This window comes from Crocodylus porosus, unplaced genomic scaffold, assembly GCF_001723895.1.
Source record: "Crocodylus porosus isolate Cpor-Errol unplaced genomic scaffold, CroPor_comp1, whole genome shotgun sequence".
Lineage (NCBI taxonomy): Eukaryota > Metazoa > Chordata > Crocodylia > Crocodylidae > Crocodylus > Crocodylus porosus.
In genome coordinates this window covers 9,232,235-9,252,099 of record NW_017728947.1, presented here as the reverse complement: position 1 = coordinate 9,252,099, position 19,865 = coordinate 9,232,235, and the positions used below count along the sequence as shown (strand labels likewise).

Below are 19,865 nucleotides of genomic sequence, written 5' to 3'. Positions count from 1 at the left end.
ACTTTGGGTCCAACCCCCCCCTTGGATCCAAACCTGTTCCCCCCATTCGGGTCCAACCCTGGCCCTGCTGCTTGTAAAGTGCTCGGGGCAATTTATTTTTTTTTGCCACATGTGGAGGTGGCGCAGAGGGAGTTGCCACACTGGTGGCTGCAGGAAGAGGTGGTGCAGGGGAGAGGCTCCCATTTTAACGCAGCTGGTCCTGCCCCTGGCCATCCTGCTGCACAACCAATTGGCATATGTGCAGTTGGGCAAAAGCCTTACGGACAGACAGACAAAGCCTTTTATTATATTAGAATATTGAAAAGTAAAGTGCCTATTGTGAAGTGTCATTTAGTATTAAAATAACCCAGGAATTCAGGTGCAGACAGAAGTGCAACTCTCCACTGTAACTGGGAACACTTTGCAGGAAGTGTTCTGAGTTACAACAATCCCTGGACCAAACAGAAGTTCACTGTTGGTTCCAGGGGGAGGGGTAATCTAACTGCTGGCTACCGGCCTGCAGCCAGTTTCCCCCAGCAACAGCCCTGCCTCACTGCAAGGCTGCAAAGGTTTCAGAATGGGAGGGGGGAAGGGAGCAGAGGGAGTTCATTCTAAGGGTTCCCCAGCCAGTGCTGAAGTGTGGGGTGGGTGAATTGGAGCCTCCCCCCCACACCTCAGGGGCCCCACCACACCTACCCCACCCTCCAGTGACGGCTGAAACTCCCCCAGACTGAACTCCCTCCACTCCCTTTTCTCCCTCCCATTCTGAAAACAGTGATAGGCTGGCAGGCAGGCAGACAGCAGTTACAGAAGATGCTCTGTTTTGAAATGTCTTCATCCGACTCCTTTTGCAATGAGAATTCAGAATTTCACCCACTTGGCCATTTTTGAATACGTCTGCAGCTGTGCACTTGTGTTGGGTCACAAGCTATAGACTACTTTCTGTGACCAGATTGAGTTGTTACTTCTGCCTGCGCCTGAAGTGTCTATTTTCTTTTCCCTATATCTGTCTCTTCACCTCAGTTTTCTTGTAGTTTTCCTTCTGCAAAATAATTGCACAATAACATCAAAGACAGAACAGCTCTGTTCTTTTTCTGATAACTGAATCATTTCAAGGCTGTAAAAACTTTTTTTAAAAGTGACAAGTGGTTTTAGGTGATGAAGACAACTGAAAAGGGAACTGAGTTTCATAAAGTGCTGAGCATCTAGTCTCCCAAGGTAGCCAGCATGAATTATTTAAATACGTCTGAAATTGGAAACTCATATTAAGACATCCAAATGATGCTGAAATGCAGTAGGAGCCCTGCTATAACAACAGAAGTGAAAAGATGACAACTTTCTTACCCAGTCAGCATGGGGTAGGTACTGTAGTTTGTGAGTGACAAGGATAATCGTCCTCTTGTCTTCTCTTAGCATTTTCAGGATTCCTTCTTGCATAAGATGGTCACTTAAATGGATATCCAAAGCAGAAAATGGATCATCCTATGCACGGATGGGGGGATGGGGGGGAAATGGAAAAAAAAAATAGCTATGTACCACACTGCTGCAGCCTGGCTTCTAAAGGACTTAATGGAAATTATACATATTAACACTGATGCTGCTATCAGCAAAATCAGTTGGATCAATACTGACAACAAAAAGAAGATTATCAGTAAATCAAAATTATGCTGTGGCTTTTCAGACAGCCAATAATAAAGCAGGAGTTATCCTTTTGAAGTTAATCTGAAATATGGTAATATTAGCTGAACCTGTATTTCAGTTTATTTAGTGTACAGGGGCACAGCCAGTTTAAGTTGCACTGTACAGAGATTGACAGACCCAACCCAGGGTAGTCGACTAAGTTGAGGGTATATGTATCAGAAACTTCCGTAGAAACTGAGTATAATCAAAACTTAATTTTACTTGGCAACATGTTTTCCTGCTGGTAAGGTATTTTTTCCCACTTATTTAAAAACATAATTTCATTACTGAAAAACCACCATGGCAGAAAGCTTTGATCATTTCTATGATCCGGAGCAGATATGTACTTTAACAACTAAACAGAGGAAATTAGATTCATTTTGTCCTATTGGCTCATTGATTTTCATCAGATTAATTGAGGAAGGAGCAAACTTATATTTTTGTCTTCAGGATTTACGTATTTGATCCTGTTTATATTGAGTTACAGATATATGGACTGTGGTTACCGGTACTAATATTGTTGGTAAGATTTACATGGACTTTTCACTGGATGTTATTTATTGTGTTAAAGGTACAGATTCTTTTTTACTTGGACATTTGCTCTTTTCTCCATACATGTAGTGAACTTTTGGGTTGGATTTTCAAAAAGCACTGAGAATTGGGTTAACTCCACTTTATGTCATGCACGTTGATTTCAATGGGAACCAAATTACTCTTTTTTCTGAATTTTGGACTAATTTTGTATTGAGATTACTTTTGAACTACATTTTCACACTGTACTTGTGACCGCATACGTAGTTGCATTTGGTTTTCTTACATACTTGATTAAAATAGTAATATGAGGGAAATAAATGGTGATGAATATTGTAGCATGTATGTAATGGTAACCTCACACAAGGAGTATATTCTCAAACACAGCACAGTGTGACAGTCACCCAATTCCACATAAAGTTTTTGGTGATCATACAGCCAAAATCTGAATAATGTTAAAAACCATGTATGAAATTATCAGTTGGTTTTCTGAGTTCCCTTGCTCTTCTGATTTGGCTCAGAACACATGATTATCAACCAGGGTGCCATGACATATTTTCAAGGGTCCACAGGGTACTATAAAATGTTAGCACTGTTAGGTGTGCAAGCATGATTCACAAGATAAACCCAGAGATTTCAAACAAGAATTCACACTGTTAAAATCATTGTTGTGATGTTTGAGTTTCTGCACAGAAGAATTGACCTAGTATTTTTCTGTAGCCAAAAAACAAGTGAAAGCTAAGAGCTGGCAATTTCTGAGGGGTGCCTTGAGTCTAAAAAAGATTGAGAAATCATTGGTCTATGCAATGATGCACTGTTATTGACAGATGGAGGTAACTACAGACCCCACATTAGCTCTGCTCCACTGCAGCATTTAGCCAGACTACTATATACCTCTGTGGGCCCACTATAAGTAACTGGTGTTGTGAAAGGGTTTTAAGTCACTAGGAGGAGTCATGCAGTTGTCATGTAACTTACTCGTGAGTCCTAGGGAGAGGCCTGGGACTGTCCTTTCTCAGCTCCTGGGAAAAGACACGTGACACATAGTGTCTTCCCATATCCACATGGCTAGCATGCAATGCTAATTTAACTCAGTTGCAGAGGATCTTCAAGAGGCTATGACCTTGAGAACTAGGCTTCAAAAAGAAGCGCTCAGCTGACAGAGACAATAAACCCACCAGTGTGTAGTATGTACTTTGGTTTCCTAGGCACTAGTTCAAGGACCTCTTCACTCTCACCATAGCAGCTTCACTCATGTGGGGGTAGGATATATTGAAAGCCATGCCAGATGAGCAAGGAGCTTGTTACTCTGTAGAAAAGAGATGTCTAACACAGGATGACATTGATGTTATGGCTGGGATAACTTGGGATATTTTTACAAATACTGTGGATGTTAAACCTCTAATTGTGAAAAAATAAACGAAAGTGTCAAAGCAGAATTTCATCTGACACTGAAGAGTTAACTCCACAGCTTGTATATTTTTTATCTTAATAGCTATCTGTTCACCTCTTGTATTTAAGGGTGGCAGTTGTACAGGTATTCAGTTTCTCCTGGAAAAGTCACTGCTTTCCCAGGGGGAAATAATGAGTGTACAGACATTCAGGATTTTTCTCACAGAGCAAAAATGGCCTGTATGGGGGGAAAAATAACATGGGAACAACCAGGGTTAAATCACTCCAGGGAGAGTGAATGTCTGTACAACTTACCCTTTTGAGAGAAGCCACAGAACAGTCATCCAGCATCCCAGGATCCTTTGTCACCCCCTTCCCCCAACTCTCATGGAAAGACAGCAACAGCTTGCTGAACTCCACTGCTCCTAGCCAAGCAGGAAGCAGAATACACCTCCTTTACAATCCCCCATATTGCTGCAGGAAGACACAGGCTAACCCTGAGCATTCCAGGTCAGCCAGTCAGGACATCCTTATGCAGTTCTGTAATTCTGTTACAAGGCAGACAAAGCAGTCTGCAGTGTGCACACTGAGATTTATACACAGGGGATCCCTAGCTGTGCAGCATCAGCACTGAAAGCTATTTGCTCTTCAGGTGCTCAACATGCAAATGTCTGTTCAGGTATCTCCAGTAAAGTTTTTCTACCAGAAGAACAAACCTTGAAGAATTCTCTGAGATCATTTGAACCTGTGGATGCAGACTTAATATTTTTGCATTGTATGCCAGCTAAAATAAAGGGTGCACATTTGGAGTGGTTCAGAGAAACAGAACTTTGTGTGCTGCCCTGTTAAACATCCTGAATGATTATACATAGTACTATGATTTACGGCATACAGATAATGGTCCTTACCAGGAACACAACGCTTGTCTGTTGATAAAGTGCTCTGGCCACACTGATGCGCTGGCGCTGCCCTCCAGAAAGATTAATACCCTGGAGATAAGCCAATAAAACAATAAGCAATTGATTGCAGAATTGTTAATTTAATTCTATGGCTGAAATGTTAATCTAATTCTATGGCTGAAATTTTGCTTTGTTAATGATGATGTGGAAAAAAGATTAAGGATGGAAAGAACCCAGGAATAACTTTTTGTAGTCTTGCAACTCAACTAGAAAAAACAGCGCATTAGTTGCCAGGAAAACTGGACCTCTCCATTTTGAATTCTGGGCTATATGTACAGTATTGTAAACATTATTAAAGCTTTTCCTTCAGATTACACTGACTTGCTGAAATGTTCCGCATTTTCTCTTATAAGCTAAGAGGAAAGCTCTAAATAATCTCAATTATATGCTGAAAGTGGCTTTTTAAATATTTGTCCTCCTTTCTGTAAATGTATTTCAGCATTATCAAAGTACTTTTAAGTGAATTAGGCCAGATTTCAAAATGTGGGAGCAACTTAAGAAAGTTTGCCTTTGAAATTTCTGGTGAAATAGAAAGAAAGGATAGAGATTGCTTATACGTATTTGTTTCCTTACAAAATCCCCCATAATTTTTTCAATATATTTTCAATTATACTCTCCCTAATTCAAGAAACAACATGTCTAAGAATATTCTGGAAGTCTATGAAGATTTCTGCAATGTTTGATGCTGCTTTGTTTACCTAATGTACAAAGTTTGTATTATATGACTAAACTGTAATTGGTGATTTTTAATCCCAAAAGCAAGCCTTGCTGAATGAAGCATGATCTGCTTGTAAAATGAGATCCCAGCCTTGCCACAAACTTGCCTTGGGCAAGGTATTTAACTTCTTCACTTCTTCCAGCAGGGTGTGTTATAGCTTAATTCACTAGATGTTAATCACTTTACATCTTTAGATAGAAGGTGTGTCAAACATAAGCCTTACTTTTACTTTTATTCCTGCAGAGACCAAATTACATACAGTAAGTCAGGACAGATCTTTAAGATAGCAACTAGGGACTACTGAAAAACATTCTGACAGGAGATAATTTAAACCAGTATCTCTCACACAAACAACAACCATTTCTATGTTTACCAAGCAATGGGGTTCCAGTCTAATGACCCAAAAATATGTTTAACTCAAAGATTGCTTTCATTGCCAAAAAGCCTCTATGATTAAAAAAAAGGCTTAATAAAACCCCCCAAAAAACAAAACAAACCCCTATAAAAAATAACCCCTTGTAGATGGTAACTGACCCTCTCTCCAATCTGGGTTTGGTCTCCATGAGGAAGAATGTCAATATCAGGCTGAAGGGAGCAAGCATCAATTACTGCTTTGTATCTGCAAAAAAAAAAAAAAAAAAAAGGGTGATGAAAAGCCACAGGGATACTGCTAGACTTTCACATTTCCTACCTGCAAAGGAACAAAGATTAACTGGCTGGAAAAAATCACACAGTGGAAAAGCCTTGTTTGTTAGGCACTAATTGTTCTAATGGGATCTCTTTTAATCACAGGCAAGTAAATACCATTTCAGCTAACAAAGCATTTAAGATCAGTTCCCCAGGCCAATTTAAAACATTTAGAATCTAAAAATAGACAAAACAAGCACTGCTTCTTTCATGATGCACTGTTACTCTTAAATGTTACTGTGTTTCCAGAATCAGGGCCTTAGTTTCCTAATTTGTTCGTGTCATAGCTACAATGGAAAAAGAAATAGTATTTATCCACATTAAAAATGTAGCATAAATCATTATATTGTGCATATATATACATGTGTATATATACACTCAGTTTTCTAACAGAATACTGAGAGTGTATCTACACATGCAATTAACATGAATCAATAAACTCTGGAATAGTTTGAGCCAGAGTAAACTACTCCCAAGCGCAGCGACTATGTGTGCGCCCAAGACAGCAGCAATTTGAGCTTAGGTGGAGCAGTTTACAAGACGGCCACTCAGCCCTGGGCTCTGGGTCTGTTTCAGCATCACCACTTTAGAATGGCAGTTGGCAAACGAGCTTCAGATAAATTGCTCCCGCTGCCATTTTGAAGTGTGGGGACACCGAAACATGAGACACAGGAGGCTGCTGGAGCGCAGTAACTGTCACGCTCCAGCAGACTCGATTAATCAAATTGACTAATTAGCCCTGCAGTAGACATTACACATCTACATGTGTGCCCCTATTAGGCTTGAGTAAACTGATTCCATGGCAGGGTACTAGTTCAAAATACAAGTACTTTTCTGCTGCAGAGTGTTTTACTCCTCAGTATCATATATGTAGACACTGCCCTGGCTCGCTGGGGCACAAGGATGCTTTCAATGCAGGGGCTGCCTGCTGGCTAGCCCCACACTGAAACACCCTCATTCCCCAGCCAGACCCTTCACAGCATGTTGAGCTGAAGGGAACAGCCCCAGGCTGATGGGCTGACCCCTGGGGCTGCTCCAACCTGGATCAATGTGTTGTGGTCACAGGTGCACATTCAAATGGCACCTGGGAACAATAAACTCCAGAACAATAAACTCTGGGATTTATTGCTTCACATTAATTGCATGTAGAGATATGCCCACTGATATCAGCTTGCATTGGAACAGATTTGATTAATCAAGCCTGCTGGAATATGGCAATTACTGCACTTCAGCAACCTCCCATGTCTCATGTATCAGCATCCCCACACTTCAAAATGGCAGTGGGGCGCTTTATCGAAAGAGGCTGATATATGAGATGCTCTGAGTGCTTTTATTAGAGCGGCTTTCAGAGCGTCTCCAATTAAAGCACCCCTCCTCCTGTGGAGCACCTGTATAAACACCCTTTAATACCAGAGTCTCATCACTGCAGGAGCGCAACTCTCTCAGGCAATGTCCACGTATGTGCTTTAAGTAGACTAATTAGTGGTGAAGTAAAGCATCACCTACACGTGTGACAGTATTAGGCCGCACTGAACTAATTTACATCACAGGAAGATAGTACCGTCCCCGACAGTATGCTGGGGTAATTTATTGTGCTTAAACACCCGTGTAGAAACTGACTGCAGGTGTAAATTGCGCCCAGTGAGCCCAGCTAGCTGGGGGCCAGACTCTTGCCTGCCACCTAGCCACGTGACTCTGCAGTTTCAGCATCTTGTGCCCCAGCCAGCCCCTCTACTGCCTGATGCCACCACCCAGACCCCAGGGCTGAGTGGCTAGGTGGAAGCTGCTCCACCCCAGCTGAAATTCCTGCTGTCCTGGGTGGACATATAGATGCTACACTTGGGAGTAGTTTACTCTGGCTCAGATTATTAGAGTTTATTGCTTCATGTTAATTGCATGTGTAGATACCCTCTCAGTGTTCTGTTAGAAAAGTGTCTCAAATCCTTCTTCCCCCTACACAGCCAGCATTCTGATGGATGTTAATGGTCTGGTTCTTACAACCAAACCCACATGGACATTGGGGCTGGAGGCATCAGGCCTGTTTTTGAGCTCACTTATACTAGTATAAATCTGGATTATCTTCACTGAAGTCACAGAAATTAAAAAAGTGCAAATGGCACCAGAATCAGGCTCATTTTGTCTGCCTAGAGTAGGAAATTTTGATTCAACTATATCCATGTAAAACCAGACTGACTAAGAACAGAAATTTAAGAACAGCCTCTATTTTGACAAGGAAGAGTACATTCACTGGTGGTATCTACTATAATTTTTTGATCAACTCAGTGTTCTTTTCCATGTGCACAGGAATGGCAGGAGAATGATTAAGTCCTCTATCCTGAAGTTATGTCCTTTTGGGAGCCCATTGATTACTATCTGAATAGACAGACACTTCTTCTCATATGCACTAGCTCTATTATGTCTGTGGTCAGCACAAAGCTACTGGTGTGAATAGGATCCCATACAGCACAACCATGCCCAAGCAACCATTATCTGATGCAAAAGGAGGGGAAGCACAGAAGCAAGAGAATATAATCTGTTTACCATAAGAAGCCAAGTTAATCATCTCTGTGAATGTTAATTAATTCTTCCCTTATTTTTTATCTGAAAGGTGCTGAAACTCATTACCTTTGTTTGTTGAAGGGGCTTTCAAAGGTGATGTTCTCTTCCACAGTAGCATTGAGCAGCCATGGTTTCTGAGACGCATATGCCACTGATCCTCTTCTCCTGGAAGAACAGGAATGGTCACCTTATTAGTCCAGAGTTCTTTAAAATATAGTAAGTATAAACATAGGAAGCAGAAACTAGTAACAAGTCTTGACTAATGCAGCCTTTATTAATCCCTCCCTCTAGCCACTTTCCTAGCATCATGGTAGCTGGAAGTTCTTCATTAGTGAAAGCCCAAGGTCCCCATCCCTATTATGGGGCTGGAGAGATGTCATAGTGCAGAATCAACACAACCCTACTGATTTTACTATGAGGGGCTATCAACAGGTCAAAAAGCCAAGGCCTGATTTCCCTGACGGCAGCAGATATGGCCCCTGAATAAATATAGGGTGCTGAGTCCTAATGGCCTCACTCATGCAAGAATCTCATGATTTCATTGAGACTGCTCACTGGGGTGAGGCCAGGAAGATTTGGCCCTACCTGTTTGATTTCAATTAAATAGATATTTTCTTCCTGTATATCATGTCCATGTACCTTTCCCAGTCTATATCTATGGGAGCAGCCATTACATCACTCCTCTCCAATCTGAATGTTTTATGTAATTCAAACCATGTGCAAACTGTAAGGTATACAAAACACCTTTGTTTTATCAGGGACTAAGGTCACCAGCCTTGCTCTTCTGTCAAGTCTTCACTAGGCAGGCTTAGAATTCATTATGAGACACAATTTTCTTGGATGAGCTTGGAGGACACAGTGTTATGCTCCCCTGATGGCCTTTCTAGTACAAAAACTAAGAGCTCACTAGAATTTTAATGATGTTTGATGACTCTTCCTAGCTGAAAGATGACACGGAATCTCAAAAGAGATACAGTGACAGTCCCAGCTCTAATCAAGGGGCATTCAGTCCAGTTTCAAAAGGAAGCCATTAGTTAAATTAGTGTGAAACACATGTATAAACAATTTGAAAAAATGCTTTGAACACTAAGACAAATATGTATTCAGTGCTTAACATTCACCGTGTCTCTCATTCACCTGTTAATGCTAAAAATTGCACATTTTCTGTGCTCGGTCATGAAGGAGGGCAAGATTTCACTTAATTAGTTTTTGCTGAAAAATCAATCCCTGATGTGATTTTAAAAAGTTTCAGGGGATAAAGTCATACAAGCTTTATACAAATGTATATTGCCTTTCAAACAATGCTACTGGATCAACATACACTGTAGATGTAATTCACTCCTATAAAGAGGACAAAGCACGAAGCAAACACACTATAGAATGCCCATATATATTCTGTTTTCAGCTCATACGTGTGGCAGCTAGATATTGGGATAGTGACCTGCACGGGTGTGAAGCTTATCCTCTTTGAATCCTGGGAAGACCGATCTAACTGAAGTTAAGATCAGGTTGACATGTGGAACCAGACTTCTTATTTATTACATGGGCAAAAACTTTTGTAAGCACTAGCAGCATAAGAAATTCATGCTCAGTCCAGTGTCTCTTATAATGGACACAATCACTCAGGCAAAACTCTCAGTGCAATCAAGAGAAAAATAATTTGAAAACACAGAATTAAAATATGGCAGGACAAAATATTTTAAACGGAACTCCAAGTGATTTCATTTTTGAATGCCTAGTTTGAATGTACCTAATTCCACAGGGAAAGACTGCATGGAAAACACCCCACAGACAAACCTACTTTATGACAGACAAACCTACTTTATGCAGGTTATAAGTACATGCCTATTACCCTTGGGTAACAGGATATAAAGATCTAACTCGATCAAAGTGTAATTTTTTCATGATAGAATGTGATGTGTTTTTTTTACTTCCTTTTACCCCATGCAAGAGGACAGAAAATTAAATTTAGTCTTAGAGTATGTGGGCAAAATTCCATCACCTTTCCCCAGTAAATACACTTGTACCAAGGGGAAATTGGCCCAGTTGCATCAATTCAGGAGCACAAGATCCAAAATGGTCAAAATTATGTGCCTGAAATAAGGCCTTGTTTAAGTCTAATTTTCAGAAGTTATTTTAAGTTAATGTACATATTCAGCACTTTTGAAAATACCTTAGTTATGTCTTTATGTATAGGTTCAGTTGGCTAACTTCAGACAAACAAATGTGGACAGCTTTTTTTGTTTTTTTAATAAAAGAAGAGCATGTTACAAATATAGTGGAGATAGCAATGGCAATAAGGCAAATACAGTATGTTGTAAACTCTCTAATGGGCTTCTGGAGCCCTGGGTTGAACTTTATGCTGAGTATTCATAACATGGCAGATAAGTTACAAGTCAGAATTAAAGCACCCTATTGTAGCAGATTCAGTGTGGGAGTGGGGTGGGGTGCAGTGGTGCATTCCTCTTTGATTCCTTGTCCACCTAAACTTTAAAACCAACTGCCTGGGATGAGATGCACCATTTCCATTCAGGCAGTGCAGAAGAGAGTCAACTGATTTCATGGCTCAGTGTCATCTGATTTCTGCTAATCTCAATCTACCCCACAGGTGTTAATGACCCTGTTTTTAGTTCTTGTTAAAAAGTCTAACTCAGTTGTGGTAATATTAATTCAGGTGTAGAAATGACTGACAGCGAAGTATTGGAGGCACTGTCAAGTCACTCAAGAAGGCTAGATTTTGCTTTATGAATCTGAATAAGAGACATTAAATACATTTAACTATAATGACTACAGGATTAATGGCAAAATCTCTTTTGACTATTTTTGCTTGTTTTGGTTTTTTTTTTAACTTTATGTATAATCTAGCGAATCAGGGCACATTCCAATAGTTATATTTCTTTTTGCTTTTATCTTAAACTGAATAATAGAGCTCTAGTCCCCTAGCATATTAGGAAAGCATCTAGTTTCTGTTAAATTGGAGAAAAATATGTGTTGTGTTATACGTGATAGTGTTCCATGTCAACTAAACCCCGTTTTCAAAATGTTAGATCTGCCCATGGATCTGTGTCAGAAACATGTATTCTGCTGATCCTTATCTCTCTCTATCTACACACACTTCCATTTTCAGAAGCAATTAAATGTGTACTCACATTTTTCAGTCTGGCTTAGCTCCCCAGATAGCAAAATATTCACATATTATTATCCTTATGCATGAATATGCAGAAATCTTCATGAATGTCACTGTCTAATTATACATCTGGCTACACCCTTACTTTCTTTTCTATTTGTTCTTATCTGTTCTAAATCATGCAACAGCTGTATACAAAGTAAAATAATTAAATCTGATTCCCAAGGAGGAACAATAAGAAGAAGTCTTTAATAAGAGATGCTTTCCATTTAGGTTTTAGGATACTGTACCTGAATTCAACATCAACAGCTGTTTCCTTTTCTGCGCTGTGAAATCAAAGCATCAAATATTATTTGTTTAGAAAGCTAATAAAAAAGTAAGGCTCAAATAAGCAAATAACTAAACGAATATCATTGTTTCCTTGTACTCGCTGATGGACTACATATAATCCACCTGTTATTTCATCTTATACTTAAATTTTAAACTCTTTGGGCCAAGAACTACCTCTTTGTTCTGTTTGTACAGCATCTAGCACAAAGGGGATCTTAGAAATTATTAAGGTTGTAACACACTATGGTAAGCCAAAACAGGCACAGTAGCAAAAGAAGCATTAAGGCATAGCAATAACAGCTGTAGTAATAGCAGTAATAGCATGAAGAAGATAATCAGGGCCTTAATATATAACCACAGACAGCAGTATTCAGCATTACCTTAAAATAAGTATGCTGAATTATTGCATGTAATGTTTTATTTTGTATCTGACTCTTCATGTAAATTTTACACTATTGCTGATATTTCTAACTCTGATCAAATTTCTTTGACCTGGTTCAAATCACCTCCCCATTTAATTCAATAAATATTGTGGGCACTCTAATATAGATACAACTATCATAGTCCTGAATCTTTTGCCCCACAATTGTATAGCTCTTATGCACATTAAGCTCCACTTCCTTTGATTACAATGGGTATTATGTGAAATATAAATATTGCAGAATTTGTACTGTGTTGCACACATATCATATTTCCTAATACAGAAACAAAGCATGCATGCAAAATCTGGATTATTGAAGCATTTCTCAAACAGAAAACAGGAAGCTTGTGACAATGACAGTCATGCACTTGCAACCCAATCCTGAAGCACTAGGAAATTTATTAGTGGACAAATATCCCATTATACATGTTGTGACAAAAATAAGCTATTTAAAGTTAATTAAAGTTATCTGCAGAAACAAACATGACATTTTGGCAAAATGTCAAAAATATCTGATTGCATGGAAAAATAGCTGTGTCTTTTTTTTTTTTAAATAAATAGAGCAATCCAGGAATTTACAGGAATGGACCTTATACCACATGGACTTTTGTGGAAATTCTGCTTTCAGCAGTCCCATGCTGTCTTACTAAGTTTAGTGAAGTAGCATGGGTTTGAATTAGAGTACAATTTGGTCTGTAGTGCATATGTACTGTATAGGAATTTCATGTACTGCTTAAAACTCAAAAAGCAGTCACACAGGAAGATTAGAATCTTTAACAAAATATGTTAGTTCAGAATGATAACAAGTAAGTTGTATGCTCAAAACTCTCTTTAAATACATGCTTGTATTTAATACAGATATATAAACACACCCCATCAATCTCATCAAACAGACATATTACACAATTTGTGCCAACATTCTTAAATCCTTATTTTTTAACAATGAAACATGCAAGTTATGTGTTAGTTAAACTGATAAATAAATGTATTTTTGGAGTTAAGCAGGTATTACTGCCAACGCAGCAAATGGTGCACACTGAAATCAGTTTTATGTTTAAAAAATAACACAGCAATTCTATTTAGATATCAGGCCTGAGCTCCTACAGTGTTTAATGACTCATTTTCAAGATGGTGGTGCTTTTCTCATACCACTGACCAAAACAGCATATTCATCCAGCGTAATGCAAACTGATAAAAACCATTGGCAAGCCATGCCATTTTTGTTTCTTCTTCAGACATCAACTAACAGCCCTTATTTAAATAGTGTTGCAGTAGAAAATGAGAAGAGGTTAAGGAGAATAAAATCTGGAAATAAGGTAAAGCAGACAGAGTGTTAAGAACTATTTTATACTAATGACATCTAAAGATAGGAAACTAAGCAAAGAGGAATGTGCTGTTAAAAGGTATTGTTAAAAGGATGCCCCATATTCCTTGCTAGGCAGGAAATAAACCCAGTCCAAAAGGTACTCAATCTGATGTTTGGGAGATTACTTTAGAAAATAAGCAAAGCAATGGAGAAGCAGCAGGTAGGTCCAAAGGAACAACAGTAGAGTATCCTATTTACTCAATTCTGAGACAAGGTCCTTCCCCCATTTAACATGAATTGAGAACTTAGAATAAGTTAAAATAAACTTAACATCAAGTCTGAGGGCAGTGTGGGAGGCAGGTGGCTGCTGTGGCTCAGGCTCCAGCCCTTACCTAGAGCCAGAGCCATAGCCACAGGTGCTGCCTGCTCCTCAACCACCCTGCTGCCTCTGCACCCCACCATCTTCCACCTGCAGCCTCTTCATAGATTTCATAGACATTAGGGCTGGAAGGGACCTCGGAAGATCATGAGTCCACCCCACTGCCCAAAGAGCAGGAAGTCAGCTGGGGTCATAGGATCCCAGCAAGATAAGCATCCAATTTCTCTTGAAGGTGTTCAGAGTAGGTGCTTGAACCACCTTTGGAGGCAGTCTATGCAAGATGTTGGGGGCTTGGACAGTGAAGAAATTCTTCCTTAAGTCCAGCCTGAAATAGTCTTGCAGGAGTTTATAACCGTTCAACCTTGTCATCCCTTGGGGCGCTCTGGTGAACAATCGTTCCCCCAGATCCTGGTGAACACCCCAGATAAACTTACAGGTGGCCATCAGATCACCCCTGAGCCTGCGCTTTTCCAGGCTAAAGAGCCCCATGGCTCTCAGCCTGTCATCATAAGGTCTGTTTTCCTGACCTCTGATCATGTGCGTGGCTCTTCTCTGGACTCTCTCAAGCTCCTCCACATCCTTTTTGAATTGAGGAGCCGAAAACTGGATGCAGTACTCCAGCTGCAGCCTCACCAAGGCTGAGTACAATGGAAGAATGATGTCCTGGGATTTGCTTGACAAGCAGCTGGCCTCATTTCCCATCCCCCACACTAGACTGCACCAGAGGCAGGGCGTCAGCCCAGCTGGACTGACTTCCCATCCCCAGCGTTATGGTCAAAACATTTTGACTAGCCTCGTTTTGTTTCGAGGCTGTTTCAACGCCCTTTGTTTCATTTCAATTATGCTGTTTCGACCTTGAAATGAGTCGAAACGAAACAGCCAGTGAAATTTCCCACAGCCCTATGGAACAGGGGAACAGAGGCTGGGGGAAGCAGAGATCAGAGGTTGGGTGAAAGGGAGGGCAGGCACAAGAAGCAGACAAGCTGTTTGAGCTCCCCATACCACCTGCCTCCCCACTGTCTGCCTCCCCCCTGCAGTGGTAGAAGGGATGAATTAAAGACAACTCTCCAATAATTAGATTCCATCCATGGAAAATTATAAAAGTGTTATAGATTTTCCGTGGATAGAATCTAATTATTAGGGGGGATCTTAAATTCAGGGTTGTCTTAGACTCAAGCAAATATGATTGTTAATGGTCAGCAAGGAACAGACAGAAGGCAGAGCCAAAAAAAGGACACAAATTGATTTTAATGGCCCAGCACTCATTTACTTCAACAGTACCATTTTACTAGGCCTGTGCGAAGTGGCAAGTATTTGATTTGGATTTGGCAAATTTGGAGGGACAATGATTTGATTCAGTGATTCAAATCACTGTCCTGATTTGGTTCGGCTGATTTGGATCTGAACATTCAGCGCTGATTTGGAGATTCGGCCATAGAGTAAACAGGCAGCACTCCTCGAGGACACTGGACACAGCTGCCTCCAGCTGGTAAGTCTGTTGTGGTGGGCAGAGTGGGGAGGGAAAGGGTTTTGGGGGGCGCAGTTCAACACCCCACAGCGAGGGAGGGATTGGGGCTGGGGACTCAGGGAGGGGGGCTCCTGGCACTGTGCGCCGCCAGCCCAGGAGGGCACAGGAGTAGGCATGAGTCCCCGGATCTGTGCAGGGCAGGCTGGGCTGGGCAGTGCTCCAGAAGGCTAGCTCCAGCCGCCCACCACTGGGCTGCACTCTGCGGGGCAGGTGGAGCCAGGGATGCGCTCTGGGTGCCTAGCCCCAGCCACAGCCTGGAGCTCAGCCTGGCTCCACCTGCCCTGTAGAGCGCAGTAGAGCAGGGGCTATGGGGGAGCTGCAGCTACCCTAAAATTACCCATAGCCTCTGCTGCTGGCCCCGTTCTGATCTGGGTGCATGTGCCCGCCCCCATGCCCTGCCACTGCTTGCCCAGCTGGGACGAAGCTACAGGTTGTCCAGGAGGCATGGGGAGGCTGAGCAAGTGGCATGAAAGCATAGCCCCCACTCCCAGCACCTTCTGCTGCCCGTCTGAAGTGCAGCCCAACCCAACCTGCCCCGCGCAGATATGGGGGCACAAGCCCACTCCCATGACTTCCTGGAACAGCAGCATGTGGCGGTGCACAGTGGCAGGAGCCCTCTTCCTGAGTCCCGTGCCCCCCTGCCCCAGCTGGGCAGCTTGTCCCAGCCCTAGCCCCAATCACTTCCTTGCTGTGTGGGCATTGATCTGCTTTCCCCCCATGCCTCTTCCCTCCTACCTCCGCTCACTACAACAGACTTAAGGCAGATGTGTTCAGCATCCTCGAGGACTGCTGCCTGTATAGTATATGGCCAAATGTCCAAATCAACACCAAATCTTTTCTGAATCGATTCAGAGGCTTCCAATTTAATTTGGAGTTTTTAACTGGTCACCCGATTCGATTTGGAGTCAGAGATTCGGCCGCCGTACTGGGCCAAATTGAATCGCCTACCAAAGCTTCCCATGTCCCTACATTTTAACCATGCTCTTTAGAACTGTCACTGATATAAGGTTTACCATTCTGGTAGTTTTCAAACCAGGCTATGACAATCATGCTCGTGAGGTCTGCTTTAAAATGAGATTTGATAAGTACTCCAAAAATATAAATTGAACTCTGCTCTCTAACTATAAGGCACGATTTCTATGAAAGGATGCCTGACCAACATGTAGACTAATCTGCTACTCCTGACTCTTTTCATTCTATACATGGCTGAAGAGCTGTGGGTGCAAAAATAAATTCATGACATGGCGTAGAAAATGAACAAAAGAAATCATGAAGAAATAACTTGATTGGATTGGATTTTCAAAGGTACAGAGGGGGATAATGATGGTCTTTTTCAAAAGCACCAACAGGGTAACATTTTCAAAAGGACCTAAGTAAATTAGGCACTTATGTGGTATTTTCAATGAGGCTGTTGCGTGGTTTTGAAAATTTTACCCGAAGTAACTTTCAGAAAGACTTATACCTTTGATTTGTGATAAGCTGAGTCCCCCTTTGGTTCCTTCCACTAGGACTGATTTAGTATGAAGACCAACAATCACATATAGTACCATACCTGACATCTTCCCCTGTCTCGCTGTCAGGAATACTGCTGCATCATAAATAAAAAGCAGACAAAGATCATTTACTTAAACAAATACAAGCAATCTGTTCTCAGAAAGAGTAACGATTAAATTCCACTTTGTGTATAGACTACAAACAGTTTTTACAATAGAGTCACTGCTGTTCGATGACAGCTGCATCTGTTCTTTCTACAGGAGCTGCACTTGGTTTTGGCAATAATAAAAAATGTGAATTTGTGACCAGCAGTTCTTTCCACCTAATTAGCTCATTTGATTCTAACCAAACTTGAGGTCTGCAAACCACCCTGTTCTCTCAGTGCACAGAGTCCAGAAGTCCTAGTCTGATGGGCATATGAGTCCACTGGAAACTGAAGCATTCTCAGGTGAAACACTGATAAATGGAGAGTACATCCATTTACAATAACTGAAACAAGGGAAACTTGTGTCACTTTGTATTTCTCTGCGGCAGTAGCTGCACTTCCACAGGATATACCAAAAGAGTGACAAACCAGATTTGCAGATTCATCTACTAGCTATATTCCATATTCATAGCAGCAACTAGTCTTAGGGACCATGTGTCCAGAGGGGTGTGGGCATGCATAAGGAAGTAGGGGCTACTATCTTGGCTGTTTTCAAACATGCAACAACAGAATTGTTTTGACATGAGAAACTACAGTAGATGTTCTTGTTTTAGGTCATGCTTATTTTAGTTACAGTGAAAAGAATGACAAGCAGTGTTTGTATTCAGTGGGAAAAACAAAATCAGGGCAGAATATAATTTTTGTTCTTTAATGAAAGCCTTCTACCTACATAATTTGTGCTAACAATGAAAATTTATAAAGGCACTCAAGGAAAAAAAATGCACATGAAATTTAAAAAATGTGGTTAAAACCAATCTGAAACACTAACTGACAAAAGTACAAGATAAATTCCAATGACTACAGAATTCTGCATAGACTTCCTGCACAGTGGTGTCATATTCCTAAGCATTGGCTTATTGAAAAATCCCCTTCCCCACACAAGGAGCCTACATTTCATTCACATGAGCCACTGAAGCATCAAAAGTAAACTCCAACCCACCTTCTGTCCAAATCCTGTGCACCTCACTGCATAGCAAGGTTTACTCAACATAAATATTTCCGTACCGAAAAACTGAAAGAACTGATATACTGAACATCTTTTCCATCTTGCACGTTCTGCATAAGGACCAGGGATAATTGCAGTCCCTGAATCCCATTACCTGCAAAAGGTGTTTGGTTCTTCCGCCCAGTCCTTTGGGCATCTAGGCACATGCAGGGAGGCTGCTCCGATATGCTATAATTACAGTGCGCTGGAGCAGACTCGATTAATCAGAGCTCCTGAAGGCTCCAGTAATTACTGCGCTCCATGGAGCAGACTCCAGCATCCCTGTGCTGAAAAGTGGCAGCAGGGGCACTTTAACTAAAGCTCATTTGATGACCTTAACATAAAGCATTTTTCAGTATGGGGCCACAGATACACGTGATGCTCTGGGCACTTTAATTAGAGCAGCTGACCCCTGGTGTCCACTGCTACCCGGGCTGGGATTGCTCTGCCTTGGCTTATGATTGACTGGTGCCTCCTGAATCTGGAGGGGGGACACCCACAGAGGGTGCTGATGGCGATGGTCCTGTCAAGGGGTGCACCAGCCATACCAACAGCATCAGTGTCGGCCATCAGGGGTGGCACTGGCCCCATCAGAGGGGGCACATGCACACCTGTCCATCCCCCTACCAGTCACCTATGCCCCAGCTCAACATGCTGTGGTCATGGATGAATATGTAAGCAGCATGTCCAGGAGCAATAAACTCCAGTGCAAACTGTGCCAAAGTTTATTATTTGCATGTGTAGATGTGCCCCCTGATTATGGCAGACAGTAAAGACCCTAGCATACTGAGGTGGGGTGCTCATGGCCACACCAAGCTTCCTTGGTCGATGAACCTTTGTACTACTTTTATACTCAGGGGAGTGCATAAATAACATACTTAACTCTTAAAACTAGCATCCAGTGCAACAATGCACTGTTTCTGACTCATTGCATTCTCTGAGTACTGATCCTTTAATGAAGCAAGATCTTCATGTGAAAGTAATGCTAGATTAGGTCCCTGCTCTATTTTCCTGTACACTATTGAGATAACATCCCCCCAAATTCACTGTTCCCTTTACTTTCCTACTTTTATCGCCTCTTTTTCATCTGTTTTTCTCCCATTCCAATTTGTTTTCTCTCTGGTCATCTGCCAATTTTTAGTAATTTAATTAGAAAATACGGGACTTCAGTACAGATGACAGGGTGTTCCAAGCACTGTATCTGACTGGTGCATCTAGGCCAGGATTGCTAAAGAAACATAGATGCCTAAAGATGAATTTTAGTGTGTAATGGGATTTCAAAAGTGCCTAGGCACCAGTCTCCTACTGAAATCAGAGTTAAGTGCTTTTGGGACTTGCTTTTCCAAATCCCACTAAGTGCCTATAAACAGCTCATAGAATCATAGTATCATAGAAGTAGGGTCAGAAGGGACCTTGTAGATCTTCAAGTCCAACCCCCTGCCTGGGTGGGAGAAAAAAACTGGACTCAAATGAGTCCAGCCAGGTAGGCATCAAGCTTCTTCTTAAAGATCCCCAGGGTAGGAGCCAGCACCACTTCCCTTGGAAGTTGGTTCCAGCTCCTAGCCGCCCTAACTGTGAAGTAGTT

The 19,865-nt window shown here is 41.5% G+C and overlaps 1 protein-coding gene across 4 annotated transcripts in view; it reads right to left on the bottom strand.

Annotated features, from left to right (window-relative positions):
• The window catches only part of ABCC8 (ATP binding cassette subfamily C member 8), a 147,904-nt gene that overhangs the window by 44,482 nt on the left and 83,557 nt on the right, over positions 1-19,865 (bottom strand). For 3 of the 4 annotated variants that reach the window (XM_019552028.1, XM_019552031.1, XM_019552032.1), the window contains 6 exons: positions 17,149-17,184; positions 11,923-11,958; positions 8,572-8,670; positions 5,794-5,878; positions 4,491-4,571; positions 1,324-1,461 (listed from right to left, as the gene is read on the bottom strand). In XM_019552028.1, the coding sequence (XP_019407573.1) occupies positions 1,324-1,461; positions 4,491-4,571; positions 5,794-5,878; positions 8,572-8,670; positions 11,923-11,958; positions 17,149-17,184 (475 nt within the window). The remainder of the gene's footprint in view (positions 1-1,323; positions 1,462-4,490; positions 4,572-5,793; positions 5,879-8,571; positions 8,671-11,922; positions 11,959-17,148; positions 17,185-19,865) is intronic. The other variant, XM_019552029.1, reaches the window with a different exon arrangement.